This window comes from Hyaena hyaena, unplaced genomic scaffold (genome assembly GCF_003009895.1).
Source record: "Hyaena hyaena isolate Hyena2069 unplaced genomic scaffold, ASM300989v1 scaffold_602, whole genome shotgun sequence".
Lineage (NCBI taxonomy): Eukaryota > Metazoa > Chordata > Mammalia > Carnivora > Hyaenidae > Hyaena > Hyaena hyaena.
In genome coordinates, this window is record NW_024081229.1 from 505,085 (window position 1) to 520,442 (window position 15,358).

General features: G+C 39.1%; 1 protein-coding gene across 1 annotated transcript in view; it reads right to left on the minus strand.

The window, feature by feature from the left end:
- CENPJ (centromere protein J) overlaps window positions 1–15,358 on the minus strand; it is a 68,475-nt gene that overhangs the window by 3,635 nt on the left and 49,482 nt on the right. Inside the window, 3 exon segments of the mRNA XM_039256941.1 lie at window positions 3,057–3,176; window positions 3,433–3,497; window positions 12,298–12,382. Coding sequence (XP_039112872.1) covers window positions 3,057–3,176; window positions 3,433–3,497; window positions 12,298–12,382 — 270 coding nt within the window.

The following is a 15,358-nucleotide window of genomic DNA, read 5'->3' on the forward strand; positions in this document are numbered from 1 at the left end:
CCTATTCCCCTTGACACATTTTGTCCGTTCCCACCCCCTTCTCTCTGGCAACCATCAGTTTATTCTCAGTATTTACAGGCCTGAATCTGCTTTTGGCTTAATTTTTTAGATTCCACATAAGTGAAATCATGTGGTACTTAGTCTGACCTATACCAGTAGTCGCAAATGGCAAGATCACATCTTTTCTTAATGGCTAGTATTCCTGTGTGTGTACACACACACACACACACACACACACACACACACACATCTTTCTTATCCATTAATGTACACTTAGTTTGCTTCTATAAATTGGCCATTGTAAACAATGCTGCAATAAACATATGGGCACATGTATCTTTTGAAATTTGTGTCTTTGTTTTCTTTGGGTAAATACCCAGTAGTGGCATTACTGGATCATATGGTATTTCTGTTTTAAACTTTTTTAGGAACCTCCATACTGCTTCCAGTGACTGCACCACTTTGCATTCCCATCAACAGCGTACAAGGGTTCCTTTTTCCCCACATCCTCATCAACGCTTTGTCTTTTTTTAGTTTAGCCATTCTGACAGGTTTAAAGTGATAGCTCACTGTGGTTTTGATTTGCATTTCCCTGATGATGAGTGATGTTGAGATCTTTTCATGTGTCTGCTGGTCATCTGTATGTCGTCTTTGGAAAAATATGTTCACATCCTCTGCCCATGTTTTAACTGGATTATTTGTTGTTTGGATGTTGAGTCGTGTAAGGTCTTCATATATGCGTGATATTAACACCTTATCAGATATATAATTTGCAAGTATCTTCTCCCATTCAGTACATTGCCCTTTGTTTTGTTGCTGGTTCCCTTTCTGTGTGCAAAAGCTTTTTATTTTGGTGCAGTCCCAAAAGTTTATTTTTGCTTTTGTTTCTCTCAGGAGACATATCTGGAAAAATGCTACGTCCAATGTGAAGAAAAGTACTGCCTGTGTTCTCTTCTAGATCTTTTATGGTGTTAGGTCTCAAATGTAGGTCTTTAATCCATTTTGACTTTGTTTTTGTGTGTGGTATAAAAAGTGGCCCAGTTTCCTTCTTTTGCTGGTAGCTGTCCAGTTTTCCTGGACATTTATTGAAGAGACTGTCTTTTCCCCACTGGATATTCTGGCCTCATTTGTCATAGATTAACTGACTATACAGGCATCGGTTTATTTCTGCGCTTTCTGTCCCATTGATCTAGGTGTCTATTTTTGTACCAGTATCATACTGGTTCCTTACTATAGCTTTGTAGTGTGTCTTGAACATTGTTTCTTAAGACTGCTTTGGGTATTCAGGGTCTTTTGTGGTTCCATACAAATTTTAGTATTCTAGTTTTGCAAAAAATGCTGTTGGCATTTTGATAGGGACGGCACTGAATCTGCAGGCTGCTTTGGGCAGTACAGACATTTTAATAATATTCTTCCAATCCATGAGAATGTAGTATCTTTCCATTTGTTTGTGTCATTTTCAGTTTCATTTTTGCGGAGTTTATTTTTATTTTATTTTTTACAAATAGTTTATTCTCAAGTTGGTTTCCATATAACACCCCGTGCTCATCCCCACAAGTGCCCCCCTCCATGCCCATCTCTCCCCTCCCCCCCCCACACCCATCAGTCCTCAGTATTCAAGAGTCTCTCATGGTTTGCCTCTCTCCCTCTCCCCCACTATTTCCCTCCTTCTTCTCCCCCTTGGTCCTCCGTTAAGTTCCTCCTAATCCTCCTATACTATAGGTAGCTCTTCACCTGTAAAACCAGTTGACCTAAGAATGGGTTTTAACATAACCAAATCATTGCTGCCCCTAACATTCTGTAATTCCTTTATCATATTGTAACCATCCATGTTTTCTCCGAATGCACAAAAAAGGCTTTTTACAGTTTATTTGAATCAAGATCAAAACAGGGTCCATATACAACACTTGATATATACGTCTTAAATCTCAGCCTTTTAACAGTCCCTGCCCTGTCCATTTTTAATGACAGTTACTTATTAAAGGAACTGGGTCATTAACCATGTAAAATTTCCCACATTCTGAATTTGGTTGACTGCTTTCCCATTATGGTGTCATCTAACATGTTCTCATATACCCTTATACTTCCTGGGGAAAAAACCAGGAGTCACATCTAGAGGTGTGATTAAATTCTGGTTGAATTATTTGGACAAGAACACTTTCTAGGAGCTGTTGAGAGCTGCTTATAGCTACAGTCCCCTGCTGTCCTCATGAACTCAGGATCAGCTGAGTTAACATTAGATCTGCCACGAAGCCCCATCAACCTCTCCTCTATGGGTTCAGTGGTTATTCAGGACTACTGCCTCGGTCCTGTATTTCAATTAGAGATTGCAAAGTGATGATTCTTGAGTTTTCTCATTCCTTTTCCATTTATTAACTGGAATTCTTCTAAAAAAAAAAATTTCCTGTACAAACTCTGCTTTAGTATAATAAATTGTTGGTGGGAAAGTCTAATTACTTTCTTTGACTGTTATTTTGTCCTTCTTCACTCCTCAAGACTACCAGTGAATTTTGGCCTTATCATTTCCATTAAAATGGGTCAAACTAAGGTATTCAGAAAAGTAAATTTTCTGTAAACCTGAGGAAAAACTACCTCATTCCCTTCCTGCTAACAAACCTCTTCATGTCCCCTTTCCCTTTTCATTCTTACTCCTAGCTGGACCCCTCAGCCAGGCAACTCCCTGCTCAAAACCTTTCCTCAGCACAAGAATAACACTGTGCAGCTAGCGATGGATGGAAAGGCTGCAGGAAGCGTAAGGCCTAGAACAGAGGCTTTTAAAAAGTACCCAGGATTCCAAAGGCTTTTTAGCCATGTTTAGAGAAACAGAGTTGAAACAAAGAACTGTACTCCCTCCTTCGCCGTGCCCCTGAACTAGAAAGGGCTGCTGAATGTCTGTGGGGGTCCAAAGACTCACGCTGAGACCCTCCCCCAAGGAACTGAAGTTCTGAGGCCCGAGTGCTCTTAAAGAGCAATTATTTTAGAATCTTAAGTGTTCCAAGTCTACTTTAACCTAAATTTATTTCTTATAATATTCATTATTTTAAAAAATGTTTCACCTTTCCATCAAGATGACTGATTTCTTCCTGGATTTCTTCTTTTTCCTCCTTTTTGTCGTCATCTTTATATTCAGGCTCTGACAGGTGCACTGATTCCGGGGGCTCCCTGGGTGAGGCCGTCTGTAAGGACAAGAGGCTCTCTTTAATCTGTCATAAAGGTCAGATAATAAGGTTTCAAGCAGCTAAAACTTATATTTATTTCCAAATGCCAGATTCTCCTATTACAGGATTCGATGGCTAGCATTTGGTTGTTATGTAAAAAACATTTACAATGTTAAGTAAAACCCTTTTTTATAAATGGTTTAGAAACTTAAGTCAGTTAACCAAGCAATTTCAAGTCTCAGGAATCTGTTTAAATATAGAAAAAGATATTTACTTGTCCCTTATCCGAACTGCCTAAATCACGAGTAGGCACAGGCTTGGATCTTCGAAATGGATTACCTGTTAGAATATAATTGTCGAAGTTAGTTTTCATATTTAATTGAAAGTTTTAAATTTACTTAATACTATGGTGAAACATTTCCTTAGTTCATATCCTTTTGTGAACTACTATCCTTTACCCATTAGCTAAGAAGTCTTAATATTTTTCTTTACTAATTCACAGGCGTTCATTATAGAAGTTCAAATATTTATTTAGGCACTTAAATCCAGTGTGACCCAAGAAAGACAAGGACAATATATATCTTCTGAGAATTTACAATGTGGAGGAACAGACAGGTGCTCAGCTAACCTAACAGATGAATCCAAAGGTATTTTGGAGATAATCCCAAGGACTTTAGTTATAGGTTAGGTGTAGGGTAGGTATGATAGAGGCATCCAAGAATATAGTATTTTGCTTGACAAAATAACTGGGTATTTAATTAAAATCCATATGTAATTGTTGTGGTCTAAACTTTTTAGATTATGATCAGCATACCAATCATAGACTATATTAGTAATACATATGTTATAGAATAAACCTATACACACACACTCACCAACAACAAATTAAGGTGAATTTTAAAAAATATACTGATGTTCTAATATTTTCTTCCTATGTGCCAAAGGGCCATATTAAAAACACGCCCAGGGCACATGGGTGGCTCAGTCAGTTAAGTGTCTGACTTCGGCTCAGGTCATGATCTCACGCGTCGGGCTCTGTGCTGACAGCTAGCTCAGAGCCTGGAGCCTGCTTCAGATTCTGTGTCTCCCTCTCTCTCTGTCCCTCCCCCACTCGTGCTCTCTCTCTCTCTCTCTCTCTCTCTCTCTCTCTCTCTCAGAAATAAAGATTAAAATAATTTAAAAACATGCCCCAGATTTGAAAGTTTTGGAGTGTGCCACTGGAGGCTACACAGAGAACACAGCAGAGAAGAGCAGAAGCGGCATCCATTCAGGCGGGTGGCGGGCACCTGAGAAGGCTTATGGGGCACCCGGGGAGACAGATGTTTTGCCTGCTCTGTGTTAAATCACTGATAGGTTCCAAACAGCTGAGTATCAGCAGTTTCGTATGGCTCAACCTACTTAATCGATTCAGAAGATATCAACATCGGAAGGATTAGTTAGATTAGATGTCCCTGGGAGTGCATTTGGCTTGGGCAAATGGGTAGATGGGAGAGGAGTTCTGGAAATGAAAGAAGTGCTCTGTTTTGATGTAATAAAGAACAACTGTGTGTATCTTCCATGCGCAAAGTTAGCTCTGTTTTACCTCACTTCTAAATCTTACAACCATCTTCCATAGAAAAGACTAATATTCCCATTTTATAGGTAAGGAAACTGAGGCTGAGGTTAAATAATGTGCTAAAGTTGTCAACTAACAAAGCAAACCAGGATTCAATCCTATCAAGCTTAACTGTTCTTTCAAGCTGTTCATGAGCAGAAACTTGAAGCCTGTAAGCAGAGACCCCCTGGAAGGAGCAGGAAATGTGAGGAGCATGGAGCTCGGACTCCTGAGTCTGTGTTAACTGTTCTGAGTATAAATATACCTTATAAAGTTACATATTCTATCAAAGTTGGGAAGAAGATTATATTATTTAATAAGCAGCTAGAACAGCACTATAGACAATACAGGAGAATAGGCTTATGACCTCAAGACAGGGAGGACTGAAGAGGCGCGACCCATAAAACAAAACAACAAATTCACCAACATTAAGTACGAATCTTGGGAACTGTAGGGAACTGTAAGGTACCATCAAGCATCATGGAGTAGAAGTCCTTCCTTTTTTCCTTCCCTTTTTAAACAACTAATTGGACATTCATAACCAAATGAAAGTACCTCAGCACCTTACACCAAGGGATCTGGGCATCCAAAAATAAGACCTCAGGAAGGGACACAGATTCAAGGGAGTTAGTGAACCCGGCACATCCCACTCAACAGGACTGGAAAAGAAACCCAGAGAGTCCGAACCCTGGTGGATCCCCACAGGCAAAACAGAATTTGCAGAAATCTAGTCCACCTGAGGGGAAGTTCAGCACGCCACTGGAACTGGGTAGAGATGAGTTTGGATGCAGAAAAGAAGGAACTTGCCAGAGCTGCTCCCCTCCCCAGGGAGACACGGCACGCTAAGTTGTTTGGCAGTAGCAGTAACAACCTCTCCAAAGTAGGTGGTAGCAAGCAAAAGCAAAGAGTGACTCCCCAGCTAAGCCACTTACATGAGTTGTGGGTAAAGAAACCTCTGTCTCCAATAGCACCCAGATTTCTGAGAAAGACCCCCCTCTGACTTGGGAAAGGAAAGATACTAGAATGTCAAAGGTCACTAAAGGAACGTGGTTCCTGCAGTCTGCTTCAGCATTTCTACAGGAAGTTACCCACAAACCCCTGGTAGTACCCCCCTCAAGGATCCTCCCTCAGGCCCACGGGCACCCTCAAGCCAAGCGCTAAGCCCACACCTCTCCTAACTCTGCTGCCAGCTCCATGTGTGCCCTCCCAACTCCATCTAAGAGAGCAAGATCCAGTAAGCAGGGAGCATGCTCAGAAAATAGGCCACAGTTGGTGAGCAGGGAAATAACTACAAATTTTAGCTATTATACCACCTTCTGGGATACAGAAGAATGGTTTCTAACAGCTAGACTGGTGAACTATAAACCAAGAAATCATAAAAACTGAGAACGTATCTGCTATTTCAAATGGGAAAGCAGAAGTCCATAGCTACAAACAGTATTAAAAAATCAAGGAAATATGGCATCACGAAAAGAAACAAAGCTCAAAAGCATAAAACAATCTGATAAACAATCCAAAATTGCTCTTGTGAAGAAATTTAACAAGTTACAAGAAAACTCAAAAGACAATTCCAGGAAGTCAGGAATAAAATTAATGAACAAGAGTTCTTTACAAAACAGACTGAACTTATAAAGAAGAACTAGGGGCGCCTGGGTGGCTTAGTTGGTTAAGCATCCGGCTTTCGCTTCGGTCATGATCTCGCGGTTCGTGGGTTCGAGCCCCGCGTCGGGCTCTGTGCTGACTGCCAGCTCAGAGCCTGGAGCCTATTTCAGAGTCTGTATCTCCCTCTCTCTCTGACCCTCCCCTGCTCACGCTGTCTCTCTCTCTCTCTCCCTCTCTCCTAGAAATAAATAAAAATATTAAAAAAAAAAAAAAAAAGAAAGAAGAACTAAACAAATCCTGGACTGAAGAATTCAATGAATGAGATGAAGATGCAGTAGAGAGCATCCATAGCAAAGCAGAACACATGGAAGAGAAAGAAGTGCCTTGGAGAAGAGGAATACAGAAATAATACAGTTAGAAAAGGAATAGGAACTAGATTAAGAAAGAGTGAAGAAAGCCAACAAGAGCTATGAGATTCCACCACAAGGCCGAATATGTGAAGAATTAGGTTCCAGAAGAAGAGAGGAAAAGGGACAGAGAGTAAAGAAATCATAGCTGAGGGACGCCTGTGTGGTCAGTCAGTTAAACATCCGACCTTGGTTCAGGTCATGATCTCATGGTTCATGAATTCAAGCCCTGCATCAGGCTCTGAGCTGTCAGCACAGAGCTGAAGCCTGCCTTGGATTCTGAGTCTCCCTCTCTCTGTGGCCCTCCCCCACTTCTGCGCACATGCTCGCTTGCTCTCTCTCTCTCAGAAATAATAAATGAATAAACTTTTAAAAATAAAATAAATCATAGCTGAGAACCTCTCAAACCTGGGTAAGGACTTGAGCAAACAAAGTCCATGAATCTAATAGGACACCCTATGAACTTCATGCAAGACCTTCTCCAAGATATATTATAATGAAACTGTCAAAACTTAATCATAAGTAATCTTAAAGGCAGCCAAGGGAAGAAGAAAAAAAAAAGGTAACCTACCAAAAAAAACGCAAACCAAACCAAATGAGGCTATCAGTGGATTTCTCAGCAGAAACTCTACAGACCAGGAGACAGTGGAACGATATATTCAGAGTGACGAAGGATAAAATTGCCAGCCAAGAATATTATGTCCAGTAAAGTTATCCTTCAGATATGAAGGAGAAATAAAGACTTTCTCAGATAAACAAAAGCAGAGGGAGTTTAATCACTTGCTGTACAAGAAATGCTGAAAACAACTCTTCAAGCTGAAACAAAAAGATGCCGATCAGCAGTGTGAAAACATGTAAAAGCAAACACAATGGTAAAAATGGAAAATTTATTGTTTTAAAAAAATTTTTAATGTTTTCTTTATTTCTGAGAGAAAGCGAGCGAGCGAGCGAGCAGGGAAGGGTCAGAGAGAGAGGGAGATACAGAATCTGAAGCAAGCTCCAGGCTCTGAGCTGTCAGCACAGAGCCCAGCGCGGGGCTCGAACCCACAAACTGTGAGATCATGACCTGAGCCGAAGTCGGACGCTTAACCGACTGAGCCACCCAGGCGCCCCGAAAAATTTATAATCAAATATAGAAAACTCCAATTCTACAAAAGGATGCTGTATTACTCACTTAACTATAGTATAAAGGTTAAAGGAAAAGAACATTAACTATCACTCAGTGGTGAAAAGCTAAAAGCTAAATTCTGAGATTACAAACAGGACAAAGATGCCTACTTTTACCACTTTCATTCAACATAAAATTGGAAGTCCTAGCCACAGCCAATAGGCAAGAAAAAGAAATTAAAAGCATCCAAACTTATCCAATTTGGATAGAAGCAAAAGTTTCACTCTTTGCAGATGACATACTAAATACAGAAAATCCTAAAGACTCAACCAAAAAATCTATTAGAACTAATGAAATAAACTTATAGAACTAATAAAAGCTGTAGAATATAAAAATTAAAGAAACAAGCTGAATTTCTATTAACTAATAACAAGCTATCAGAAAGAGAAATTAAGAAAACAATTTTATGTTACAAATACATCAACAAGAATAAAATATCTAGGAATAAATTTAACCATGGAGGTGAAAGACTTAGACTCTGAAAACTGTAAGACTGATAAAAGAAACTGAAGATGCCACAAATAAATGGAAAGATACATTATGCTCCTGGGAAGAATTAAAATGTTCATACTACCCAAAGCTATCTACAGATTCAATGCAATCCCCATCAAAATACCAAAGACATTTTTCACACAACAAAGAATCCTAAAATTTGTATAGAACCACAAAAGACCCCAAATAGCCAAAGCAATCCTAAGAAAAAACAAAGCTGGAGGCATCACAATTCATGATTTCAAACCATACTGCAAAACTAGAGTAATTAAAGCAGTATGGTACAGCATAAAAAAGGACACACAGACCCATGGAAGAGACTAGAAAGCCCAGAATTGAACCTTCACATACACAATCAGTTAATATTCAACAAAGGAGCCAAGAACCCTCAACAAGGAAAGGATAGTCTCTTCAACAAATGATGCTGTGAAAACTGAACACATGCAAAAAAGTAAAATTGGATCTCTATTTTAGACCACTCATAAAATTAATCCGAAATGGATTAAAGACGTAAACATAAAACCAGATACCATAAAACTTCTAGAAGAAAAGAGGGAAGTAGCTCCTTGACATTGGTCTTGGCAATGATTTCTTGGATATAACACTAAAGGCACAAGCAACAAAAGCAAAAATCAACAAATCAAAAATCAAAAGCTTCTGCACAACAAAAGAAACAACTGACATAATGAAAAGGCAACATACAGAATGGGAGAAAACTTTTGCAGAGGTAACATCCAAAATACAGAAAGAACTCCTATAACTCAATAGCAAAATAAAAATAACTGAAAAATGGACAAAGGAATTAAATAAGCATTTTTCCAAAGAAGACATGTGAATGGCCAGCAGTACATGAAAAGATTCTCAACATCACTAATCATCTAGGAACTGCAAATCGAAACCACAAGATATTACTTCACACTTGCCAGAAAAGCTATCATCAAGAAGACAAGAGATAACAAGTGCTGGCAAGGATGTGAAGAAAAGGAAATCCTTATGCACTGTTGGTCACGTACACTGGTTTATCCACTATGGTAAATAATATGGAAGTTCCTCAAAAAATTAAAAATAGACCTACCATATGATCCAGCAATTCCACTTCTGAGTACATACCCAGAGGAAACGAGAACAGGATATTGAAGCCCATATTCACTGCAGCATTACTCACAATAGCCAAGATATGGAAGCAACCTAAGTGCCCATCAACGTATGAATAGATAAAGATGTGATATATATACACAATAGAATATTATTTTGCCATGAGGAAGAAGGACATACTGCTTTTTGCAACAACATGGATGGACCTTGGGGACATTATGCTAAGTGAGATAAGTCAGAGAAAGACAAATACTGTATGATATCACTTATAAGTGGAATCTAAAGAAGCCAAACTTGTAAAAAGAGAGTGAAACTGGTTACCAGGGAGTGGGAGTTTGGGGAAAAGGGCAGATGATGTTTAAGGGTACAAACTTGCAATAAGTACTAAATAAGTCCTAGAGACTAAAGAACAGTATAGTGAAATAGATAATATTGTATTACAATCAACAATTTTGCTAAGCAAATAGATCTTAAATTCTTCAACCATTAAAAAGATATAATAATAAGGCACGCCTGGGTGGCTCAGTCAGTTAAGTTTCCGACTTGGGCTCAGGTCATGATCTCACGGTTGGTGGATTCGAGCCCCACATCGGGCTCTGTGCTGACAGCCCAGGGCCTGGAGCCTGCTTTGGATTCTGTGTCTCCCTCTCTCTCTCTGGCCCTCCCCTACTCATGCTTTATCTCTCAAAAATAAACAAACATTAAGAAAAAATTTTTAAGGTATAATTATGTGATATGATAGAGGTGCTAATTATCACTACACTGGCAATCATAATATAGAAATACTTATATCAACATTATTATATATCTTAAAATTATACAATGTCAATTATCAAATACATTTTTAACAACAAAAAGAAAGTTTTGGTTCCTCAAAAGATAACATAAGGAGTAAAAATGCAGGCCACAGACTGGAAGAAGATATTTGCAATGTGTGTAACTCTTACAAGATTACAACAGAGGAAATCCCCCACAAACCAATAAAGAAAAAGACAACACCACAGAATGAGTAAAAGACCTGACCAGTTTTTCTCCAAGAGGGAATCTAAATAGGTGATAAGCATAGGCAATGGTATTTAACATATTTAGTAATCCCGGTAATGCAAATCAAAACCATGACGACATAGTTTTCATCCATACCAGATGGCAAAAAACTGAAGTCTGACAATACCAAGTATCAACAAGGTGTGGAGCAATGCAAGCACTCACATTACCTTGAGGGTTACACAGTAAAATCACTTTGGAAAATATCTTGGCAAAATCTGTGAGTGTTAAAGATATTCTTACTGATTACCCAGTAACTGCAGTACGTGCCCTAGAGAAATGAATGTTTGTAACCAGAGATGTTTAAAAATGTTCACAGCTTCATTGTTGAACATCCCAAACTTAAAAAAAAATTTAACCATCAACAGGTCAATTATAATATATTCATAAACATTCAAATTGCCTTATAGTGAAAAGTAGTGAACTAGAGTTGCAGATCAATATGACTCTCAAAAACAATATACAGTAAAAGAAGACAACAGGATACATACAATATAACTAATCAGAAAGTTCAAAAACAAAGCACTTTTTTAGGGCTGCACCTGTAAGAGTAGAAACTACAAAGATAGGCAACATAATACAATCATGGAGGGGACAGCTCCGGGGTGCTGCTACTCTCCTTATCTTGCTAGAACTCATCCAATTATTTCCTTTCTAACCATCAAGCTGCATAATTTATATCTACTTTTATAAATTCAATTCATGAAAATAATTTCTAAAATTTCCAGGTAGATTAAAAATCTCATTGTGAAAACAAAAGTTAAAGACAGAAAATAATACATTTGTGAACTAAGGATTGAGAAGGATTTCTTAAAGTCATAAAAAAAGATTGATAAATTCCATATTAAAAGGAAAAACATGTATATAAAAAACACAAACCGAAAAGCTAAACCCAGACTGGGAAAAGATCTTGGCAGTGCTTGTAACTGCCAAAGGATTAGTATGCAGAATAACTTCAATAAAGAGAAGCCTCTCCCTAAAAAATTTTAAATGGGCAAAAGGAATGAACAGGCAATAAACAAAAGAGGAAACCCAAATGCCAATTAAATATACAAAAAGATGCTCACATGGCCTTACCAAGAAATCAGAGAAATGCATATTAAAATTATACTAACCCACCATTTCATGCCCATCTGACTGGCCACAATCTTAAAGTCTGACCAGGTCAAGGGTTGTAAGCATAAAAAGCATATTCTGTTGATGGGGGAAAAAAAACCCAAAAAACAAAAAAAAAACCCTGGCAAAACCACTTTGCAGAGCAAAGGGAAAATCTCCTGCAGTAGCACAAAGCTGGTCTGACCCAGTATCCTACTCTTGAAATGTATTCTGGAGAAACTCCCATGACAGATATGTTCTGCAGCCATATTCATTCTATTGACAAACTGGGTGAAAACATGAACTCCATTGAAAGGAAAACTTAATTGTAGCAAATATACATGGAATCTATATAGCTATTAAAATCAATAAACTAGAGTTTTATATGTATTAATGTGGGTTTCAAAATATTGAGAGAAAAAAGCAAATTGTAGAGAGATACACAGAAAAACACTATATTAATTTATGGACACAATGTAGTAAAAGAATGAAAAACAAGCAAAGGAATGTTGTCAGGGTGGAAGTAAGTTGGAGAGAATACATAGGGGCTTCAATGATATTTTACGTTTTACTTCTTATATTAGGTGTAAGTTCTCAATAAATTCCTGAAATATTTTATATAAGTATCATGCAACTTCTTACCTTGTGTCGGCAAATGGTTTTTCTTGTATTTTTCTACCTGGGTTCCTGAAGAAATTTGACTCTTTTGTAATCGAACTGATGAATTCTATAGTAGGAGATAATTTTGAATATAAAATTAGTGCTAGTCCACATATTAGTACAATCAGTGAAACTAAAACTCAGCTTGCAAGGAGAATGGCTTAAGTCTGTTTGTTTATGTTGCTTTCATTTATCATCACTACAGGTCAGAGTGAACATGCTATTAGAGGGGCACCTGGGTGGCTCAGTCAGTTAAGCGTCCAACTTTGACTCAGGTCATCACCTTGTGGTTTGTGGTTTTGAGACCTGCGTCAGGCTCTGTGCTGACAGCTCAGAGCCTGGAGCCTGTCTTCGGATTCTGTGTCTCCGTCTCTCTCTGACCCTCCCCTGCTTGCGCTGTCTCTCAAAAACAAATTAAAAAACAAACAAACAAACAAACAAAAAACCAAGCTGTTAGGAATGAACTATACACACACACACACCCACCTTTGGAAATACAGATGGCCCTGAACAACAAAAATCCATGTATAACTTCCAACTCCCTCAAAATTTGACTACTAATAGCTGAATGTTGACTACAAGCCTTACTAACAATAGAAACAGCAGATTAGCACATATTTTGTATGTCATATGTAGTATATACCATATTCTTTTTTTTTTTTTAAGTAGGCACCATATCCAGTGTGGAACCCAATGTGGGGCTTGAACTCATGACCTGAGATCAAGAGTTAGATGCTTAACTGAGTGAGCCACCCAAGTGCCCCTATGTATTGTATTCTTGCAATAAAGTAAGCTAGAGAAAAGAAAATGATATTAAGAAAATCATTCGAGGGGCACCTGAGTGGCTCAGTCGGTCAAGCCTCCAACTTCAGCTCAGATAATGATCTCCCGGTTCATGGGTTGAAGCCCCACGTCAGTCTCACAGTTGTCAGTGCTGAGCCCTTCAAATCCTCTGTCCCCCTCTCTGTCTGTCCTACCCCTGCTTGCGCTCTCTCAAAAATAAATAAAATGTTTAAAAAATAAATAAAAGTTTTTAAAACTTTAAAAACTTAAAAAAAAATCATACGTAAGAGAAAATCTATTTACAGTGCCACACTGTATTTATTGAAAAAATTGTGTGCAAGTGGACCCACACAGTTCACACCCATGTTGCTCAAGGGTCAACTGTATATTCATTCTTCAAGTGAGGGCATAACAGGTAACATCAAAGGATTCTATAACTGTTACCAGATTAGCCAAAGAAGGCAGTTACTCCTCAACATCTGCAAAACCCCCAAATCTCTGCCTCTCCTGTGAACACGTCCCCCGCCATCTTGCTCTCACTCTGAGCCTCGTGAACACTTTCCTCACCATCTTGCTCTCACTTTGAGCCCTAGCTCCTCACTGAGATGGCTCCCCACTGCCTCCTCCTAGGGATGGAAGTTTCACACCCTCAGAATTCACATCCCTAGGTTTAGAGGCAGGGTAGAGGTAGGTCTTCCTTGCTCCCCATCCCTGAGTCCAACCAAACCTCTCTCCTGCCTAACCAGTTCTGTGTCTCACACCCACAGCTCAGTCAGCAAGTACTCACCCGGCCAGGGGACAACTCCAGCGCCTTAGCTTCAGTTTCCTAACCGCCTCTACCCTACCTTAGCCATGCACGCCAATGGACAAACTCTACAACTAGACATCATCGATATCTGCAATTATCAAGAACTGTAAAAATCTCAATTTCAACGCCTTTGAATCTAGAATGTGGGGAATTCAACAAAATAGACTGGTCTACTCAAAAAGCCAAAGCCATTTAATAAAATGCTATAGTATTCTGGGGTAAGATGTCACGATTTCTGCAATTAGCTTCAAACGGTGCAGCAAAACACATATACACAAGTGGTTAAATGTTAACAATGATTGAATCTAGGGGACTATTCAGATGTTCATCCTACTTTTCTTTCAAATGTCTCTATTTGGGGAAGCTGTTATAATAAAAGATTTGGGGAGGTAGGGAAAACCACATTTTCTTCTCACTCTGTATCTAATTAATTCATTCCTCTAATACCCTAAACTCCACCAATGCTCACAGGCCCACATACAGGGTCCTACAATTCATTGATCCATATAGATTTTCTATGTCCCTCAAAACCTTATAGCCTTATGCAGCTTAAACAATGCTTCACTGCAGTGACTCTGGCTGCATACACTGCTGACTTCCATACCTTTCACTCACTTTGTGGTATTCACCTGGATCCCACACTTCTTCTAAAATGTAACTCTCCACCACCTTACAACCAAAATGCTGAACAAGAAAATAATGCAAACGATTCTCATCTGAAATATATGATCTCTAACCTACATGGGCTCCCAAAGCAGCCCAGGAATCAGACCACACTTCCTTAATCCCTTTGCTTTTCACTCTCCTCCTCTCATCTCCCCAAACCTCCTACCTCTTCACTCTCAGCTGGTGACCAAGCTTCCCACTTCACTGACAATGTTAGCATTAGGAGGGAGCTTCCTACCAGGAGATGCCACACATTGAGCCTGGGGTCCATACCTGCACCCTTCTGCTACCAGCCACATGTTGTCTATGCTTCTGGCCAAGGCCAGACCCTCCCTCCATTCCCGAAATCCCCCCTTCTCTCATTTATGAATGCTGCGTGAACAATGCTCTCACCTTCTCCTGCATTGGCATTTTCCTCTTTGCTGAATCAATTCTATCAATAGAGAAACGCTTCTTAATTTTCCCATTTAAAAACAAACAACTTTCCCTACAGCCACTACCCCTTCTCTTTCCATTAAGTGCAAAATGTCTCCACAAAGTTCTTATTCTCTGTCTGAAACTTTTCTTTCTCTCTTATCTAGTCAGGCTTTTATCTTCCACACATTCCTACATGGTAAATCCAATGACCAATTTTCAGCCCTCATCTGACATAGCAGCAGCTTTCATATCACTGGCCATTCTCTCCTCTGAGAACTGCTATCTTTACTTGGCTCTCAGGACAGCACACTGGCCTCCTTCACTCCATCCTCTCTGGTTGACAATTTTTCTCCCCTCCCACCCCCCCAC